At 42.5% G+C, this 22,073-nt stretch overlaps 1 protein-coding gene across 1 annotated transcript in view; it reads right to left on the bottom strand.

The window, feature by feature from the left end:
* LYST (lysosomal trafficking regulator) overlaps window positions 1-22,073 on the bottom strand; it is a 507,705-nt gene that overhangs the window by 144,789 nt on the left and 340,843 nt on the right. The window contains exons 37-38 of the mRNA XM_088481579.1: window positions 14,817-14,872; window positions 4,030-4,182 (exon numbers count right to left, since the gene is read on the bottom strand). Coding sequence (XP_088337705.1) covers window positions 4,030-4,182; window positions 14,817-14,872 — 209 coding nt within the window. The remainder of the gene's footprint in view (window positions 1-4,029; window positions 4,183-14,816; window positions 14,873-22,073) is intronic.

Genomic DNA, 22,073 nt, shown 5'->3' on the forward strand with positions numbered 1-22,073 from the left:
ATCGGGAACATCGGAGGTGTTCGTAGAGCTTAAGGTTGACCATACCCTCTCTTAAGCTCTACGATCAAGTCAGTGTAAAATCCTCCCATGTCACATGTGCTATGACACTACTTTGTTAATTATGCACTCCCATAAAACGGCGTTTGCATAGTCATACATGCCTGCGTTCGGATCTCCACTCCCCCGTTCACAAGCACCTTCCCCTGTTACCACCCACAAACGCCTCATCCTGTCACTCAAACTAACGACCTGGCCAAGTTCAAGGAGAGAGATTTCCGATCGTAACAGCTAGTTTGCGCACGCGCATTGCGAATTTTATGCATGCGCAGTTTATCAAACATCGGTGGCGTACAACCGTGCGGCCGCAACGACCGACTCTGAATGAGGTTCTCAGTGCCTAGCTCCACACGCCGTCAACCCCAGGGAGTCCCCAGCCCTGGTGGAAAAAAAGACTGCGATTCGGCGCCCCGTAGCATCCGGTCGCAATCTAGGGATCCTCGGGGTCACTGCTAGTCAAGACCCCAGAGGTCCGCCGAGATCCCCGGATCAGTACCGACGTCTCGGCACCAGCGGGGTGATGACGCGGCAGAGCGAACTACCACTGGACTGTTCGCACTTAGAAGTATCTTCAGATTTCAGGGGCTGTTGACAACAGCCCCACTGCGTGTTCAGTGACCTTACTCCGGCTGGGCACCCAACGAAAAACTGAGGAGACCCGTTGCATCCTGGGAGAAGAATTTACTGCGTAAGGTGCCCGTGTGACTCTACATCACCTATCCTCCAAGGTCATCCTGTGGACCTTCTATGGATCCTGAAGTAGAAACATAAAATAAAAATCTTAGGACTGCCTGAGCAGTCCCGTTACAAAGCTGCGTCTGAATCCTTTCGTACCAAACGAACAACTGAAGGCCTGTGGCTGAGGTATATTTGGAGGAGGACCCGAGGCATCCTGGGAGCTGAAAGCTTTAATTGTTTGGTGCCTGGATCCCTCCAACCACATTGCCCCCATGGTATCCCTGGGAATCCCTATGGACCCTGATGAAATTACAATTGTTACAGCACTACCAATAGTGCTACTAGGCATAAAGGAACCACCGTAACATCTTACAACATGTGCAAAAACGTTTTAAATAAATGAACCAAATTCATATAAATTAATTAATATCCAGAGAGCAAACATAAAAATCTTTGCTTTTAAAGAACATATTTCAGCTGCTATCGACAGTATCTAATGAAGCTTAGAGGTATTTTTCAGCCTACGCTCTTAGCACTCATGAATACAGAAGTATTTTCTGCATTTGAGAACATGAAAAAGAAAATAATGAATGCTTGAAATGTGGTTTACTGATCCCTACTGAAGAAAATCCATTTTAGGTAACAAATGTGTTGTTTCTTACGATGTGCTGTATATGCCAGTGTACAAAAATAGCAACTGATTTAGGCACTAGTCAGATTTTAATAATGCTTGAAGCATTTTTCAATGTAGTACTAGCTGGAAACCTGCATCAGTATATACTGACTGTACTTCCACTGAGATCAACTGAATTCTACCGCATAGGAAAAATGTGCTGCACCCTTAGAGATATAGCATGATGAAACAAAAATTGGGGTAGATCCCTATTTTGCAGTCCTTTCCCAATACCATTACTGACTTAATTACCTTTCTTTAAACATTTATTTTATAGCAATATTTTTTTTCTTTAAAATGATCCAAAGTAAAATCCTACCACCTTGGTCTCTAGCAATGTTACAAACCCTATCATGACTGTACTTGAAAGTGGGATCAATCCTATTAAATAGTTACAAATTAAACCTATGTTTATCTCCATTACCTAATTCAGCTGTAAGCTATTTGATACAGGGACACCTGTTATCGAACATTCTTTTTGCGTAGGTCTACAATTCCCCATTTACAGTCTAAGCTCTTATGTACTTAACTGATGTATTTTTATTTATGTTTTAAGATCAATGTAACATTAACATGAAAAAGCAATTAATATAGTATTGTGAGAAAATAATGGTTAATACTTTAAAGCAGAGGTTCCAAAACTTTTGTGAATCACGGCACCCTAGTGCATCAGCATTGTTTTCACAGCATCCCTAAGCCAAAAGTTTGCTATTGAGAAATTCAGAAAAAAATGTAGTAAAGTAATAAAGTGAAGTAAACTGCTTACCTGTCATCCTTAGGTTCAGTTATGTGGTGACAGGTTTGAGCTTCTGTTTGTCTACGTATTTACATTGACCATAAGTAATATGATTTAGTGCTGGACCAGTAACCTGAGGCACCCCTGCAAGTGTCCCAAGGCACTCCAGGGTGCCACAGCGCACAGTTTGGGAAACACTGCTTTAAAGTATATATATATATATATATATATATATAGATATATATATATCTCTTGAGGCTTGCACCATGTGTTGAACCCACTGTATTTGCTCTCATGAAGTCTTCTCTTTATAGTAAACTTGGATAATGATATGTCTACCTCCTGGAGGGTGTTCTACACTTGGCTGGATGTCGTGAAGGAGGTTTTCTTTAGCATGCGATCATCCACCACTGTTGTCTTCCGTGGATGTCCAGGGATTTTGTGTTGCTAAGCTCACCAGTGTGTTCTTTTCTTTTTTCTCAGAATGTACCAAACTGTTGATTTAGCCACTCCTAAAGCTGGGTACACACTGGACGATATATCGGCCAATCGAACGGCCGATATATCGCAAACGCGTCAGTGGTTGTGTACCCCCAGATATGTCTGTGAATGACCTCGTTCACAGGCATTTCGCAACTGCTCTGCAGCACAGCTGAGGGACGTTATATTTGTCAGTATTGTCAGTCGACCACCCATATACTTGCTGCAGGGACCGCCAACTAGGCCCGCCCAGTTGCGATGTCAGGGAACACACATCAAGCGGCTGATCGGTAAGTCTGTATAGCTTACCTGATTGGCCGCTGTGTCAGTGGAATCGTCGGCACAGTGTGAACCCAGCTTAAGGTTCCTGCTATCTCTCTGATGGATTTGTATTTGTTTTCCAGCCTAATGCTGAAAGATTTATCTGCAGATCGACTGAGTTGTGCATACACACTAACCAACCACTGTTGCTACCAAAAGATATCTGAGGATATTGGCCAATTAATGTTTTACTCTGTAACCCTATTGCGAGGTTGGCGGGTTGTCCATACACACTGGCAGATGTACAGATATACAGTATATGCTACAAATATCGTCATTGGCTGTGCAGCAGGGTCGATCATATATGTCTGTAAACTACGTCGTTCACAGACATATCTTCTGTACACACGGACAGATGCACTAGATGCACGTACAGTATGTGATATGTCGTTAGTTGGTTGATTGAACTACATATCGCATAATGTGTAGAAGTTGTTTACAGCAAAAGCTTCCAAATGAAAATGCCACACTTGATATCAACTCCAGACCTTTTGCTGGCTTAATTGATAAACATAACAAAGAAATCGCCCACACATGTCCATGAAACAGTTTTTGAGTAAGCTAATTACTTTTGACCCCTTGAAAAATAGGGGGCTATTTATTGAACAGCTGTAATCTCTAAACCATTTTTCCAATATGGATGTGAATACCCTTAAATTAATGCTTATACAGATGTGTCCTGCTATATCTTTGCCGCAGCAACTTGCTGCAGCACGGGCACATTTGCTGCGTTCGCACCCGCAATCTATAGGATTGCATGGTGAAAATGTTGCCGCAGAAAATTGCATGCTGCAATGCATGCGCACATTTGCTGCATTGGCAGCTAAGATGTAGCAGGACAAATCTGTAGTCTGCACTTTAAAACCATATTCATTATATAACCAACTTAAAAAGCTAAAACAACATAAATTGTGTCAATGTCCACATATGTATGGACCTAGCTGTATACATACTGTAAAATAACAAACCACAAATTATAAACATCTTAAAATTATATTTCTATACTCCAAACATAAATCCTAACATCACTTTTATAAAGCAGGTTTACAACTGATTGATATGTATATCAATCTAGCACAATTACTTTTGTGTTGTCAAATGCCAACAATAAGGTTCTTCCATTTGTTAAAAAGATCTCTACGGCATTGTCTCGCAGTTGCCACCAGCGCTTGTGAACTTCTTTGATTTCTTCATAAGTCCAAGAAAACGAGGCAGGTTCCGATTCACCAAGCAAAGACTACAATTGAGATAAAAATGAAACAGTTGAATATGTTCACATATGACTCTTAATAGAGGTTGCTTAACATCAGCTAGTTTAAAATTCTAATAATTCTTGTATTGTGTAGGTAACATTTTGAGCATTTATTATGAAAGTTACTTTTATCAATCCAAGTGAAGTAGACTGTTATTTTTTTTTTTTTTTTTTTAATAATAGTTTTTATTGAAAGTTTAATAAAAAGAAATGGGGATACAGAAGGAAAAAGAAGGGAAAAGGGGTAAGCCAGACATATTGCATATCTCAATATAAATCAATCGATCTTGGTCCATTTACATATAATACTTAAACATTTTAGGACAAGAAAAATGTTTTATAAAACACTTCACAACAAATATAGACAAAATACTAAATAATCAGTTAATGGAACTACCCCAAATCTGCGTGAGGTGAACAGAGAACACCGAGATCAACCAGAACACTATACATGGTGGAATGGCCTTGTTTTTCCCTATATTCTCCCCATTTAAACCATTTCTTATGGATGGAATTGATGGAGTATTTGGCACCTGTTGTTTCAAAAACAAAATGCTTATGGATCTTGTTTTCTATGATTGTGATGTTGGGGAGAGAGGCTGTTTTCCACCTCTGAGCAATTGTAGCTTTTGTAGCAATCAGCACATGACCCATAATATATCTCTCGCCACGTGATAATTCCCCGGGATAAAAGTGAAATAAGGCAACTAGAGGCTCCGCTTGAATAGTTACACCAACTATTTTACTTATCATAAAAAATACCGCATTCCACAAGGGGCGAAGTAGAGGACAGGACCAAGAGACATGAAAGATGTCTCCCACCAAACCACAACCTCTCCAGCAATATTGCGAGACAGAGGGCCAGATCTTATGCTGCCTTTCAGGAGTAAAATATGCTCTCTGAAGTAATTTGTAATACATTTCTGAATGGTTGATACATTTGGATATAGTAAAACTGGAACAAAAAATAATATTCCAGTCCTCATCAGAAAGGTTCACAGCCAGATCCCTCTCCCATTTAAGTTGACACGGAAGTTTCCCTTTTTTTTTTTTTTTTTTTTTTTAACAAGATCTGATATTGATACCACCAAGATATACCACCTTTGTGATTAGAGGATCGTAGGCGAGTCAGCAGCAGCGATGGGAAGGCGGGTTTTTTAAGTGGAGAAGGGAGGTGACTGTGCAGCCAATGTCTCAGCTGTAAATATTTATGAAAGTCCTGCCTCGTTAAACCAAATTGCATTTGAAGGGACACAAAAGAAGCCAAATCCTCCCTCGTGAATACATCCCCCAAAGAAGAGAGGCCCGCCTTCGCCCAGGAACCTAAGTGCATATCAGGGATCAAATTGGCTATTGATCGGAGAGATAGATTAGGAGAAGGCAGGGAAATCTCCTCATCTAAGGAAACACAGGCATGCCAACATACTATTGAAGTCTGGACTGCTTTACAGAATCCCGGTCTGAATGAGATTTCAGAGGAGGGCAGCCAGAATAGATCAGGAAGGGGAAAGGTACTTTCAATAAGTACCCAGGGTTTGGGAGACTTGCCTGGCTAAGTATACACGCTGAATGGTATCTCTCCAATTCCGGGAAGGCCACTCCTCGTGTCTCCCTAGAGAGGGAGAGAGTATGTCTCGCTATTCAGGGTCGATTCCCCTTCCAAATATATTTAGTGAGTATTTGGTAAAATTTGTTACATATGGATTTGGATAGGGGTCTAGTAATGGTCCAAAATAAATACATTAGTTTTGGGAGCAGCACCATTTTTACAGCCACAATCCTTACTAGCCAGGACACCTCATGTAGAATCCATTCTTTTGTTAAAGTTTCATAAGCTTTCAAAAGGGGCCCAAAATTACATTCAATAAGATCATGGTCTCTAGCTAAATGCACTCCCAGATATTTGAGGGACCTAGATTTCCATGTATGTCTATACATCTCCTGTAGTTTCTCCAAAATTACAGTTGGGATGTTAAGAGGGAGGGCTTCTGTCTTTGCTGTGTTGAGTTTGTAAAAGGACACTGCTGCGTATTGATCCAAGATGGCATGCAATGCTGGTAGGGACTCTTCTGGGTGGAGTGAACACAATAAAATATCATCTGCGAATAAGTTTATTTTATGGGAGAAGCCTCCGAGCAAGGGACCATGTATGGATTTGAGGGTTCTGATCGTCTCCGCCAGAGGCTCAATGGCAAGCGCAAAGATGAGTGGCGAAAGTGGGCACCCCTGACGTGTGCCGTTGGTTATGGCAAATTTGTCAGATAGACAACCATTTACAAATACCTTCGCAGAAGGGCAAGTATATAGGGCTGAAATGGAATCTAAAATACCTCCCTGGCAACCGAAACCGTGCAAAACCTTCATCAAATAACCCCAGTGCAGGCGGTCAAACGCCTTTTCGGCATCAAGCGAAAGGATCAACAAAGGCTCCCAACGGTAGTCATAATATTCTATAATATTGATAACTCTACGTGTATTGTCTGGGGCTTGCCTATGCATCACAAATCCGACCTGATCCGGTTTAATGAGAACTGGCAACAGTTGAGATAGGCGACTAGCAATCAATTTGGCAAACAACTTGACATCTGTGTTCAGCAAAGCAATAGGTCGGTAATTAGCTACAGCGTTAGGGTCTTTGCTGGGTTTTGGTATGGCAATTATACATGCCTCCAGCATTTCTTCAGGGAATTGCTTAGATTCCGTTGCTTCACCGAACACAGACAACAAAACCGGAGCCAATTCAGCTTTAAATGTTTTGTAAAAGTTGGCAGAATAGCCGTCCGGACCTGGAGCCTTATCTGATTGCATTTTACTAATGTCTACATCTATTTCCTACAGAGTCCAAGGAGTGCTAAGGGACAGACAAGCCTCAGAAGACAATTTTGGGAGAGAAAGCCCACTCAAGAATTGCTCAATAAGGGCTGCCATTGGTTGGGCAGTATTGGGGTCATCTTTGAGGTTATAACATTGCGCATAATAGGTTGCAAAAGCATTAGCTATCTCGACAGGGTCCGATACTTTAGCCCCATGGTGATTATAGATTCTCTGTATCTGACCCATAGCCCTTCGTAATTTACTAGCCAACAGTCGACTTGCTCGATTACCAATTACATAGAGTTTTTGATTTAATCTGGCAATATTAGGCGGTACTTCTCTAAGTGAGAAGACATTCACCCTTTCTCGAGCATTGAGGAGTTGTTTATATAGTATTTTATTAGAGGGGTCTGCTTTATGAGCTTCTTCAAATTGCGCTGCCTCAACTTCCGCTTTCTCATACTGCTGTTTATATTCTCTCTTAAGCCGAGCCGCGACTTGAATTGCTGAACCTCTAATAACTGCCTTCAATGAGCACCAAAAGTTAAAAATGGAAGTTTCTTCCGGCTTATTAGTACTAAGAAAAATGGAAAGAGCCTCCTGAACTGCTTTATGAGCCTCCGGCTGAGTCAACAGGTGATTACCTAGTCTCCACGGGCCCAGGACTACTCTCCTATTCCCTATATCCCATTTCACAAAAAGGGGGGAGTGGTCTGACCAAGTCATGGGAAGAATATTGATACGACTAATAGAGGACAAGGTCCATCTATCACATAGGGCCAAGTCTATACGGGAATACGTCCTATGGACATTCGAATAAAAGGAATAATCTCTTACTGTAGGGTGTTTAGCTCTCCAGGCATCGAACAACCGTGCTCTACTAAAAGCTGCTGAAAACCCTTAGAAAACTCCTGTGGTCTATTTGAACGGGAAGTTGTTGAATGGGATCTATCCATGGTTGGATCCAGGACCATATTAAAGTCTCCGAGGAGTAATAATGCTCCCTTAGAGTGTTTTTGTAAAGTCAAACAGAATTTTCTACAGAAGGCCAATTGCCCTGTATTTGGAACATAACATGAGACAATAGTAACTTCAACATTATCTAGTAGTCCCACTAGAATTAGATACCTTCCCTGTGGGTCTGCATATTTTGAGGTTAGTGTAAATGCGCAATGTTGGGAAATAAGGACGGCTACTCCTGCTTTCTTTTGAGGCCCATTAGCTGTGTAGCAATGAGGGAATCTAGCGTTATTAAATCTTGGAGGGGCAGACTGCTGAAAATGGGTCTCCTGAATCGCAACAATGTGGGCTTTAAGTTTAGAAAAATACCGCAGTGCTAAATTTCTTTTTTTGGGGAGAGTTCAATCCTTTCACATTGATTGATAATAAATTAACCATATATTATACAAATAGGGTGTAAAATACTGTGCAGTGACCAACATCATAAAAACAATCCTGGGATTACAAATCTGGCTGGGGAAAAGACAAACACATAACGGGGTAACATAGATAAAAAAGAAAAGAAATAGGAAAAAAAAATAGCAGACATTAGAAGGGGTGTAAGAGAACATAAACGACCCCACTTGGAGCCAACAAGAGTCGTGTAAAAAACTACGACTCTTAGCAATTTGTGATTGGGGGGTAGTAGTCTATCCCCGTCACCCATAAACTAAACAGTTAATTAACACTCTAAATAATCCAAGCATATAACTATATCTCTACGTATAAACGAGATTACTCAGGTAATGCAATTATGTGAAAAAGATTGCACGTAGTTTCAGCCTCCCCCCCGTATTTACTGGGGAAGGGGCAGGAAACATTACCCCTAACTGAAAAGTACCCAAGTAAAACCTCCTAGGAGAACATGGCCATAAAAAACTTGGTAACAAATAAAAAAACGTATCCAGAGATACATACAAACATTTAAATAAGTAACTGGCCTACTTGTAAATGAAACATATACTAGAAATCGAGAAAAATGATACAGTGAAGATGCATTATTGCTACTCTGAATAAACTGAGACATTCAAAATACTCACAAAACTTTCTCAGAATATATATAGTAACATACAGCAGAAAGGAAATTATAACGTTTACATATGCTTGAAATTCCGCCATAGATCAGTCTTTCTGCAGGTTTTGATTGGATGAAGAATCAAAAGAATTTCCAACAATGTTCCACCTAGATAGGGTTTTCCACCCGTCATCCAGGTTGGTAATTATGACAGTGGAACCATCACGTGACACTAGGAGTTTGGTAGGAAAACCCCATCGATAAAGTATATTAGCTCTCCTGAGGGCACTAGTAATTGGATAGAAGGAGCGTCTCTTTGCCAATGTTGCTTGAGAGAGATCACCAAATAATTGAAGGCCTTTCAAAGCCTCTGCCGATTCCTCTGAAGGTCTGCCTTCAATATTGCCTCCTGCATATGAAAGAAATGCATCCGCATTAATACATCCTTGGATGCACCCTCCAGAGCACTTCTGGCTTTTGGGAGTCGATGAATGCGATCAATAAGAAGGTCATCTGATCGCGCTTCAGGCAGGAGCTTCCGAAATAAATTCGTGGAGACCACTATGGGAAACAGTTTCAGGAACTCCTCGGAGTTTAATATTGTTGCGTCATGATCTGTCCTCCAAATCTCCGACTTTCCCCGAAGAGCAGTAATTTCAGTTTGGAGAGACTCATGCTGAACTATGAGGTCATTGTGTGACCCGACTATCTCCTCCATTTTATTTTCAAGGTTATTTGTTCGATCACCGAGGTCGTCAATTGACTGTTGACAAGCTTGAAGAGTGGCACGAAATTCCGCCGCAACCTCTACTTTAAATTGTGAGAGGAGTAGTTTCATGGTGCCGACCGTGAGAGAGTCACAATCTTTATGGGAACTCGGTGCAGAATCGGTATGAGTGGGGGAGGAACTTGCATTAGATGGAGTAGTCAATTTAGTTTTCTGGGAATACCAACGTCTCCATCCTGATAGCTTTAACAGTTTGAGGAGAGGGTTTGAAAAAAGCTATTTTTGAGACAGATTTAGAGACTAACTTTTTCCGGGCCCATAGTAAAATCCAGCGTAATCTCTCCCGATAAAAAAATAAAGTGAATAAAAATGGGTATCACGTGAATGTATGTTCCACTTAACTCAGAAAAGTGTTAAACCATTGAGATATCAGGGTGACAGGACAGGGAATTTAATCATCAGGCATAGAGAACTGCATCAGTGTGCCATGTAATATACGTTTCGGCCACCAGAGGAAGCTCACACATCATACAAGCTCTGTTTCTATGGAGAATATTGCAGAAGAAAAACAAGATGGCGTCGTCCCGGAGCTCAGCGTCCCCCACACTATGGTCTTGATATGGGGATCTCCCAACAACTTAGGTAAGTCCCCAGGGTACCTTTAGATATGTGTCTGTTGCATTTGAGCTTGAAGGCCGCAGGCGGACACTCGCGGCAGCGCTGGAAGTCGGAGGGCCTCTCAAATCGAGGTCCCGGCTGCAGGGTGGAAGGTAGACCGCAGCACTCGGGGAGGCAGGGAAGGTCACCCAGGCACCGCAGACACCTCTGCTGGCCACTCTCAGGGTGAGAGATGTGGGGGAAATTAATATTTGGCAGAGAAGGGCTATCAGAAGCTCTTGAGCCACACTTCTGTCCCTGATGGATGCCAGACCACGCCCCCCGACATTAGTTATTTTAGTAGAGAATATGGTTTGTGATTCATCCAGGGCCATAACAAGGACGGTGCGGCCTGGTGCCGTCGCTCAGAGAGCAGGATTCCCTAGGGGCGTAACCATACATCGCTGCAATGTACATTTGCCATGCACCTGCTGCAATGTTTTTCTTAGCAGTGTCAGACTCTTTCTCTCTGCACTCTCCGAAGCTCTGTTTTCCAGCTCCTGCATAGTGTGTAGGGAGCGACGTCATCACACATCTCCCACAGTTCCGATTAAGGAGCCATTGGTGTCAGGAGCAGCACGGCAACTTCAGATTGTGCAGTGTCTGTGTCAGTTACATAAAGTGAGGCTACATAAGCTTAGATTGGTGGCCAGGTGTGTACTATCACTGTGACTCACCCTATGGAAGGGGGCAGTGCTGTGTGGCATAATGTGTAAGGGGCAGTGCTGTGTGGCATAATGTGTAAAGGGCACTACTGTGTGGCATTATGTATAAGTGGCACTGCTGTGTGGCATAATGTGTAAAGGGCACTACTGTGTGGCATAATGTATAAGTGGCACTGCTGTGTGGCATATTGTGTAAGGGGCATTACTGTGTGGCATAATATGTAAGGGGCACTACTGTGGGGTATAATGTGCAAGGGGCACTACTGTGTGGCATAAAGTGTAAAGGGCACTATGGTGTGGCAGAATGTGTAAGGGTCACTACTGTGTGGCATAATATGAATAAGGGGAATTACTGTGTGGTTTAATGTAAATAAGGTTGCACTGCTGTGTGGTGTAATTTGAATTGGGGGCACACCGCAACCCCACACTGTCCCTATTTAAAATATGGGGAAATGGCAATGCTCTTCCTGGCACAGGGCACCAAAATTTCTAGTTATGGCTCTGTTCACATCTGTCTATAGTTGGTATACTGTATTCACCCATTTTTTTTTTAGATTTGTTCGACTATTGATTTACATTGCTTTGTTTCCCATGTTTTAAATGACTTCTAATCTTGATTCTCTTTTTCATTCCTCCTTATTACCTCACATGCAGTGCATACTTTGCAACTTTTCCGGAAAGTGTGGGAGTCTCCAATTTTTCAGGTAGTCTCCTGCACCCCTGGAAGAGTGGCCAGAACTCCCTGAATCCTGCCCACTTACTAATGAAGAAGGCAGGATTAGTGAGATAATACAGGGAATTGTCGTCCTTACACAGGGGGCGCAGCTAAACTGATGCAAATCGCATAATCTAAAATCAGCACCTTCTCATGGACACATGGTTCGAGGCATTTTACAGCAATGGGGGTGGGCCTAATGATATGAGAGTCCAGTCACACCCCCTAAAGTGATCAGCTCTCTCCTTACTGGGCTTCTCCCGTGAAGGAGACTTTAAAAGTAGGCAAGTATAATGCAGACCCTAAACAGATACAGGTTTCCACTGGCTCTTAAGCAAAATATAATCTACTGGGTGTTTCACTCTCTATTGGCCCCAAAGTTTTTCTAATAACTTTTACCTGATGTAATTTTGTGAAATTTGACACAGCCCCACCTCGTGTCTGTGTGTTACATGCTGATATGAACCGATACGCAGCTGAACAACGCAGAATTATTCTCCAGACACACTGGAAAACTGAGTCGATAAACGTTCATATCAGCACGTAACACACAGACACAATGAATGTGGATGCCTCATTACACAACACCACTGTCAAAAACAGGAATACCTACTGACTAGCAGTGGCGGCTGCAGCACAGTCCAAAATTCAAATAGGGGAACCACACCAACTGGCATTCTCACTGGTTATATCCTCACTAGCAGTTGATGTGGCTTCCCTGTTTGAATTTTGGACTGCGCTGCTGACTAGGGTGGTAAACAGCTGGCCTGGATGCTAATGTAAACATTTTCAACACTTGCTATGACTTCCTCATGTTTCTCATAGACCAAGGTATGTCTGTATCAATTACTTTAAACGTTAAAAGAAAAACTTTGGGGCCAATAACAAGTCAAACACCCTGTGTATGTATGTATATATCTATCTATGTATGTATATATTTTTTTTTTTACAAAGAGGTGTCCATGTACATCTTACCACCGTAGGATACGATTCCCGTTACACAAGTGTGAGCGCCGTGTAACTGTAGTGCAGAGTGTTGTTTTGTGCGACTTCTGTCCTTCAAATGCATCTTATTCACACAGTGATGAGAACAAGACGCACAAGCAGCTTCTACTGATTAAAATGATATGTGGCATGTCTATATTGTGTGTGCGACTTTTGGTGCATCTGCATGCGAAATGCTAAATGACAGTGTCGCAGCCTGTAACGTAGCATGTAGATACACCCGCACACAGAATATATAATTTTAATCAGCAGAAGCTGCTTGTGTGACCTATTTGCATCGCTTCGCAAATAAGACACGTGAAGGTAAAAAGATTCTACAGAGTATGTAAGATGGAAGTTAATTTATCTGAATGATGTTCAGAGTGTCTCTATTATTGACTGAGCTACAGTATACAAGCATCAGACATTTTCATTATACTTCGGCCTAAGTAAACAGCTCATCTACTATGGCTTCTACATTGGATGCCAATTTGTTTGTGACAATTGGGGCTCTATTTATTAACATTATTATTATAAAAAAAAAAAAGTGAAAAAGGGTGTTTACAGACCTTTTTCACATTATTTTAGTGTCACCTAAAGTTACTAAAGGGCAATTGGAGTAGAATTCATAAAATTCTACTCCAAGCCCTAATTATCACTTATTTTTAGTAAGCAGATCGCATTTCCCATAATTGTAATGGGAAATGTGATCTGGCCAAAGTTACTAAAAATAAACTGTGAAAAAATACCGGGGAAAGCCCTGTGATTATAACGCCATCTGGAGGTGGCGTTATCCAGGGTCTTCCCCAGTTACCGGACTCCTGCTCTGCTCTAAAAGGCAGAGCAGAGCCCGGAGCCTGCCCCAGTGATCAGCTGTGTGGTCTAAACAGACCGCAAGCTGATCACTGTAAAAAAAATAAAAAATTAGTAAAAAAAAAAAACTTACCGAGTCCAGGGACCAGTGATCGGGGCTCCGGTGATGTCTCCCCTCCGGTCAGCTGGTCTCCCAGCCTGCACTGGGGCCTGGTCGTCACCTGACTGGGTCCCAGTGTAGGATGATCGGAGCCATGGACGACATCACCGGAGCCCGGATCACTGCAGGTAAGTGTAATTAAGGGAGGGGGGGGGGGTCTCGGGGGGGGTCCGCGAACGCAGGGACGGGGCTTAGCGACGGTCGGTGCATGCGTCGGCACTTGTCACGGTATTTGTTGCGAAAATACCATGATAAGTGTGCGGAGGGGATTCGCAGGGACAGCGCTTTATCGCAAGCGCTGTCCCTGCAAGGGCTTTTTAGCAAATCCCTGTGATATTGCCTGAATTCGCAAAGCAAATTCAGTTGGTAATATCACACTACAATCTGCATTCAAAATGTGGGTTGTAGTAAATAGAGGCCTCGATCACCAAGTGATAACATGAATTGTAGAGAGAAGTTCTGGTATGTCATAACATTCGTACCAGCTGGCTTGAATAACTGCTTATTCATAATGGTAAGATGGTAAGTATGTCAATTGTCCATTTGACTATTCCAATGATCCAGTAATTAGCTGCCCAATAACTAAATTTGTCGAGGTACAGCTCTAATTGAAAAACCAGGACTATTACAGAATAATCATATGATACTGGTTTCACTCCACTGTCTAAAGCTGGCTACACACTGGGCAATATATATCGGCCATTCAATATATAGGTCGACACCAAATAGTCGACAGTCAGTAGGTCGAGAGGGACAAAAGGTTAACAGGTACAAAAGGTCAACCCACAGAATTTTCTCTTTTAGTGCTTAACACTATACATCAGGGTAAGTCCCTAAACGTCCCTCCTAGTGCCTAACAAAAAAAAAAGTGTAACTATTTTTGTGTCAACCATTTCCATTTAAAACTTTTGTACCTAGACACATGTCGACCTTTTGTACCTGTCAGCCTATTGTCCCTGGTGTTAACCTATGGGTTGTCAACCTTTTTACTGTTGACTTTTCATCTGAAAAATTACAGCAGTATGAAAGCAATTTTACTTTCATGCAACAGCATGTTACAACATACTTACATTGGATTCTATGGTGTCAGACGCAGAGTCTTCAACAAAATACATCCCAGTTTTGCCTAAACAGAAACTTAACTTAATGCTTCATTATTTAAACATAATACTATAAAACATGGCAGTCTGCTATCAATTTGATCTTAAAAAGTAAATGAATTATGTGTTCATTACAACTACAGTAATTTATCCTTCTTATAAGGATTTGTGGACACTGGCGTTTGCAATGTTTATAATGCATGATAAACTGGAAGGAAAACATGGCTATAAACCACACTGCTTTTATGTAGGGGTTTAATATGCAGTTGCATGTGCTCTCATACTATGATTTTTAACTGCTCCCTTTGTCATAAATGTTTTCTTCAGTGCAGACAGTAGAATTGAAGGGAGGGGCGGGGGGGGGGGGAGACAATGCAGCACAATTTAAATGCAACTAAAAATGCATAAATTAATGATTTCATTTGATACATTGATTTTTTTTTATTTTCAGTGTGACTAAAAACTTCATCTTATTTCATAGAAAAAACGCATATACAATTGTAAACTTTAAAGCCAGCGTATTCTTATCGTTATTGTACTAGTTTGGTCATAGTCCGTATGCAGGGCTGCCATCAGAAATTGTGGGGCCCGGTAATGACAAAGAAAGCCAGGCCCCCCGTGGGATGGCACAGAGGTGGGTGGAGCTATGCATAATATGGGAGGAGCTACACAGGGGGGGTTGGACGTCAATTGTGCATAACCCAGTTTAAAAATGCTCAAAGCTTGGTGTGGGGAAGGCAGGATGGGCATGGGGGGCACAGGGCTGGGAAGGCTGGACTAGGGGTGCGCAAGGCAGGGAAGGCTGGACCTTAATTGGGGGGCACAGGGCAGGGAAAGTTGGCTGAACTAGGGGGGGGAGGGAAGGCTAGGTACACTAGGGGGGAGGCACAGGGCAGGGAAGGCTGGACTGGGGAGGGGGACAGGGCAGGGAAGGCTTGCTGCACTAGGTGGAGGGGCACAGGGCAGGGACTCCTACCTTGTTTCTTCAGCGGGCCCGGGTGACAGCAGTGCAGAATATATGAATTGACAGCCTGGGAGACACAGCACTGCTGGCGGTATTTGAAATATGATGCTACCCACAAGCCAATCACAGCTCGTGGACCGGCAGCCAATCAGGAGCGGCTGCAATCGCCTGATTGGCTACCGGTCCGCGAGCTGTAATGCCTTGCGGCCGGCACCATTTTCAAATACCGCTGGCAGCGCTGACGCATTTGAAGGTAAAAAGTGGCATGAAAAGACGCTCAGTGCTAGACTCACACGGCACTCACGCGTTGCGTAGCTCGACTTGTAGGGCAGGATAGATGTATGTGGACATGTATGTACATAACCAGTGATGTTTTTTACTGTATATTGTATTCCAAATTGTGCCCTATAGAATATTGTTATGAGCATACTTTTCTGGTGATGTTTTCTCTGCTGCTCTTTTCGATATGCTGCTGTTATTGTGTATATGTATGCTGTTGGGAATGTGCAATATTCATTTGCTGATGTCTTATGCTGTTTTTCACTTTATATTGGTATTACTAGGAACCGTTGTGTAAAGGAACTAATCTCCCTGCTTTTTTTTGTGCAGAGTTACATATGCGAGTGCACTGGGTCACCATGGGAACGGGGGCGGAGCTTAGCACACACTCTACCGGAAGTTTCCGGAGGTGAAGACAGGTGCCGCAGACGGAGCTGGTGGTGATTCAAGTGCCAGGTGTTGGGGTATTTAAGGTATGGTTTATTCACTTGTACTGTATATGTGTCCTGATGACGGGTTGAAATAAACCCGAAACATTGATTTGATGGAAATTGTTTGAAATCATTTTATTAACCCGTTGAGTGTCGCTTTCTCCATCTTGCTATTTTAACTCATGACTGGCACCTCGGTATTTTCATTATTTGAATGGGAGTGCCGGCTCTATGGACAGTATATATATCTATATATATCTATATATATATATATATATATATCTATATATATATATATATATATATACACACACGGCTTGACCGGGACATGATCGCGCTGTCTTCACTGGTCCCGAAAGGAATATGGAGAAACATCAGAGATGCCGATTTAGAGTTGCTAAATCACAGTTTTCCGCTTCTTTTGATTTTATTGTGATATTGCAATGTATCACAAATTGCTTATGTGAGTGGTTTTAATCTATTTTGAGTAAAGTATTTCAGCTGTTACATACTTCACTATTGTGCACCTCCTAGATCTCTTTGTTCACACAGATATTTACCCTTTAGGAGAAAGGTCATCTGTGAACGCAGCACCATGCATATGTTAGATGGACATTGGCCCTCATTCAGAGCCGTTCGCTATTTGCGGTCGTTCGTTTAAAAACAAGGGGTGGCTATTCAAATGATCCGTACGCACATTGTAGTCTGTTCACACCTCTAAGTCTGAACGAGCGAGCAAAACATACGCTCGTTTATTTGTTAAAAACGCCCCCTGGCCGCTCGCATCCTACGTCATGTCCGCTATTTATTAGATTAATCGAGTACATCGACCAGCGTATGAACTGCTCGCTATTCTTGTGGTTGGTGTTTGCTACCACAAATTTGCGAGCAGTTCTGGCTATAAAATAACCCAGTGACGTGAACAATGACGCTGCTGTTTTAAATATACACACCCATAAAACGCCCGTTTTGACCTTTAAGCACGCCTGCGTTCGGATCTCCACTCCCCGTTTTCAAGCACCTTCCCCTGTTACCACCCACATACGCCTCATTCTGTCATTCAAAATAGCAGGCACTCGCTATATTGCGTACCAACGATTTTTGGCCGCACTGACTGGTTCGCGCATGCGTACTAAAAACCGTACGCATGCGCAGATGTGCAAACATCGCTCGGAACGAGCGTACTGCCGCTAACGAGCGGCTCTGAATGAGGGCCATTATATGGACTGTTTTAAGAGAGACACTTATTGCGCAGATTGGGATAGCTTGCCTTCAGTTTGGAAATTATATAATATATATATATATATATATATATATATATATATAGTACTTCTGTATCTTTGCAGCCCCCTGTTTACGCTACGTAAGTAGCATAACCAGGAAATACTATTCAGCCCCTTGCGGGCTCGCTTCGCTCGCCACATGGATTTATCCCCCCCCCATTCCCGCTTGGATGGTAGGGAATGACGTTGGACACTGGCTCATCTTTACGCTAATTTCCAACGTCATTCCCTACCATCCAGGTGGACATGAAGGGGGAATAAATCCATGTGGCGAGCAAAGCGAGCCACCGTGCCCACAGCGTGGCGAGCCCGCAAGGGGCCGAATGGTATTTCCTCAAGTTTATGCTACATGTGTATCTGAATAGTGAAGATACGTAAGTAGCGTAACCAGGGGGCTGCAAAGATACGGAAGCAGCAATATTTATTTATATATATATATATATATATATATATATATAAAATGTCCTGACTGACTCATCAGTACCTGGCCCAAACCCCTGGCAACATGAAAATAGGGGAGAATATTCCTTCTATAAGCTAAAGGGGGTGAAAAGGGCGAAAATGTTTCCTCCCCTTTTGCAATGTCATGACTGACTCATCGTGGCTGGAGCACAGTTCAATATTCAAACACCAAAAATGAGAGAGGAAAATGTGTTACAACAGCAGTGAGAGGGAATGTGTTACTATAGAGGTGAGGGGAATGTCAAATAGGTTAAGAACGGGGCGGGCGAGGGGGGAATGTTTTACAACACATGTGAGGGAGGGAAACATGTTACTACAGGTGTGAGCAAGGGATTGTACTTCTACACAGGTGAGTGAGGAGAATGTCGAATGTGTTGCAATACGGATGAGGGAGGGAAATCTGTTACTGCAGAGGTGAGGGAGCGGAATGTATTAGTACATAGGTGAGGAAAGGTAATGTATACATAGTATAAAATAAAGTCCCTGGTAGGTGTCTGTCTATTTGTTTGGACTAATCTCGAGAACCACTGGATAGTATTTTCCACTATTCTATACAGAATTTGTCGAGGAAGTTTTAGGTTTATGAAAATTAATGTACTGTATGACAAAAGGGAGCTGAGCAGTGACTATTTTAGTGAAGCAAGTCAATGAAAAAATAGAAGTCTGAGCTCTTTCTTGGCTTACGCTGCCTAAACCGTTAAAGATGTATCACAAAGATGGACTTTATTTTATACCATGTAGAGATACATATCAGTTTCTCTAGAATAAATGATGTAAGCCATGTTAACTGATACCGTTTATTACCTTTCCTATTTCATTTATGTGAAAAATAATTGTTTAATTTAAAATGAGACCAATTACCGGTAAGAGCCTGCTTTGGCATGACAATAAATAAAGCACAGGGACAAATAACGTGGCTGGAGTTGACCTACGTGGAGACTGTTTTGCTCATGGACAACTTTCCATTGCCATTTTGTGTCACGTCAAAACTAAATCTTTTCATGTTGATGTCAGAAGGAAAAACAACTAATGTCTAGAACACAATCTTATAAGAGACAAGACTATCATTGTAAATTCAAAATTTACCAGGGCAGGTCGCTAGTGTGTGTGTACATACACAGTCAAGTCACATTATTATGACCACCTCCTACATTTGACTTCGGCAGCGAATAGCCTATGAAGTACATCATGTGCCGTGCGCTGGCTTGGTGGGTGTATAAGGTGTGCGATAGGCACACATCATTCATTGCTGTCATGGGTAAAAGGGGCTATTTAGCAGAGTTGCAGAAAGGTAGGATTACTGGCTTTCGTAGCAAGGGTGGCAGTATTTCTGAAATAACGCAGTTTGTGAACTGTTGGCGTGCTGCTGTGGTGAAGGTGTGTCGTGACTTGACAAATGGCAACATTGTGACGTGGAAACCAACATGGAAACTGAGGAGCACCATGTGCCATTGATGTGAGAGGTGAAGGTCAGCTACGAAGGTGCGTGAGGGCTGACCGGCACGCTACAGTGGAGCAACTCACCATCAAAATGAACCTGGGGGCCACCAAACGTGCGCCTAAAATGACAATTCGGCGAACCTTGCTGAGTATGGGGTTCCGAAGCAAATGGATGGTCACTGTACCTATGCTAACGAAGGTGCCTCGGCAGAAAAGGCTTAAATTTTCATACCTGTATCGGAATTGGGACTCCGCTGAATGGCGAAGGGTTGCCTTCTCCGATGAGTCACATTTTCTGCTTCATCGAATGGATGGACTTTGTTATGTTAGGCAAGAATCATTCTGTGGGGATGTTTGTCAGTGGCAGGACTGGGAGGTTAGTCAGGATAGAAGGAAAGATGAATGGAGCAATGTACAGAGACATACTGGATGAAAACCTGCTCCAGAGCGCTCTTGACCTCAGACTGGGGCGACGGTTCATCTTTCAGCAGGACAACGACCCTAAGCATACAGCCAGGATATCAAAGGAGTGGCTTCAAGACAACTCTGTGAATGTCCTTGAGTGGTCCAGTCATAGCCCAGACTTGAATCCAATTGAACATCTCTGGAGAGAACTGAAAATGGCTGTGCACTGACGCTTCCCATCCAACCTGATGGAGCTTGAGAGGTGCTGCAAAGAGGAATGGGCCAAACTGCCCAAAAATAGGTGTGCCAAGCTTGTGGCATCATATTCAAAAAGACTTGAGGCTGGAATTGCTGCCAAAGGTGCATCAACAAAGTATTGAGCAAAGGCTGTGAATACTTATGTACATGTGTTTCTTAGGTTTTTATTTTATTACATTTGCAAAAATCTCCAAAAAAAAAACTTTTTACACGTTGTCATTATGGGGTATTGTGTATAGAATTTTGAGGACAAAAATGGATTTATTCCATTTTGGAATAACACAGTAACATAACAAAATGTGGAAAAAGTGAAGCTCTGTGAATACCTTCCGGATGCACTGAACATGTTGATTGTCATCCCTGAGACGGATGGGATCTTCCAGCAAGACCATGCATATGGCTAGAAATGTCCGACAGTGGTTGGATGAGCACGACCACGACTTCCAAGTACTTTCCTGGCCCCCTAATTCCCCGGACTTGAACCCAACTGAGCACCTGTGGGACCACCTCGATCGTTGTGTTCGCTCTATGGATACTCTACCACGCACCCACCAGTAGCTGTGGGATGCACTGCAGTCAGCATGGCTCCAGATACCTATGCCAACCTACCAGCACCTCATTAAGTCGCTCCCAGGCAGACTAGCTGCTGTCCGGGCTGTAACGGCGGAGGTCATAATAATGTGACTCGACTTTGTATATATATTATAAAGGCATTAAATTAAGGCTGGATCAAGAAACGGGTATTCCTGAGAGGGGGGCATGATGTTTGAGGGCTAAAGCTCAACAGTTATTGGACGTACTGAGCTGAAACAACTCTGCCTGGTGCCATTAAATATGGGAAATGTGTTGGAAAGAATGCCATTGATGAAAACCCTTGCAGAGGAGTGTTGGTATAAAGCAATTATAGAATCAAGAATGGCCCCACAAAAGCCAAAGAGAGACAGCGTTTTCCTCACATAGTCTCAATTAAGCCGATCAAATGCTTTCTCAGGATCCAAAGAAAGCAACACAAATTGTTCCTGGGAGCGAGACAGTAATTGAATTATATCAAACACACTGCCGGTATTATCAGAGGCTTGTCGATACAAAACAAATCCATATGGGTTAGCTGGATGGTCCACTTATCAGCCAGAATAAGGTCTATACTTTAATACGTATTATGAAAACTAGAAAAGTATAGTCTCGTAGCTCAGGATTTTCGGTCCGCCATACATCATAGATATCAAGTTCCGCAAATATTTTTTAAATGCTATGGAAGGACTAGGATCCCTAGAGTGGGACCTAACCTAGAGACACCAGATCTATCAAGAGGAGGATCAGAGACAATATTAAAATCTCCACAAAGCATAAGGGAACCTTTTCTAACCTTTTGGATCTCAGTACAAACCTCCCGCAGAAAATAAATCTGACAGGAATTCGGGGCATAGAGGGAAACTAAGGTAACCTGTAAATCTTGCCACTAATATGAGATACCTCCCATTTTTGTCAGCAATTTTATGGGAAAGGGTGAATGGGGAAGCAGTGTGAAATAACATGGTGACATCATTTCTTTTAAAATGGCCTGTTGGCCATATAGCAAACTGGATATCTAGAATACTTAAAAACGGGAGGGTTAAGGACCAAAAAATGTGTTTCTTGCAAAGCTACCACATCCGCCTTATGGTCATGGTAGGTCCATAAAGCTAAACCTCGATTGTTAGGGGAG

Source organism: Taudactylus pleione, unplaced genomic scaffold, assembly GCF_031769625.1.
Source record: "Taudactylus pleione unplaced genomic scaffold, aTauple2 ptg000275l, whole genome shotgun sequence".
Classification (NCBI taxonomy): Eukaryota; Metazoa; Chordata; class Amphibia; order Anura; family Myobatrachidae; genus Taudactylus; species Taudactylus pleione.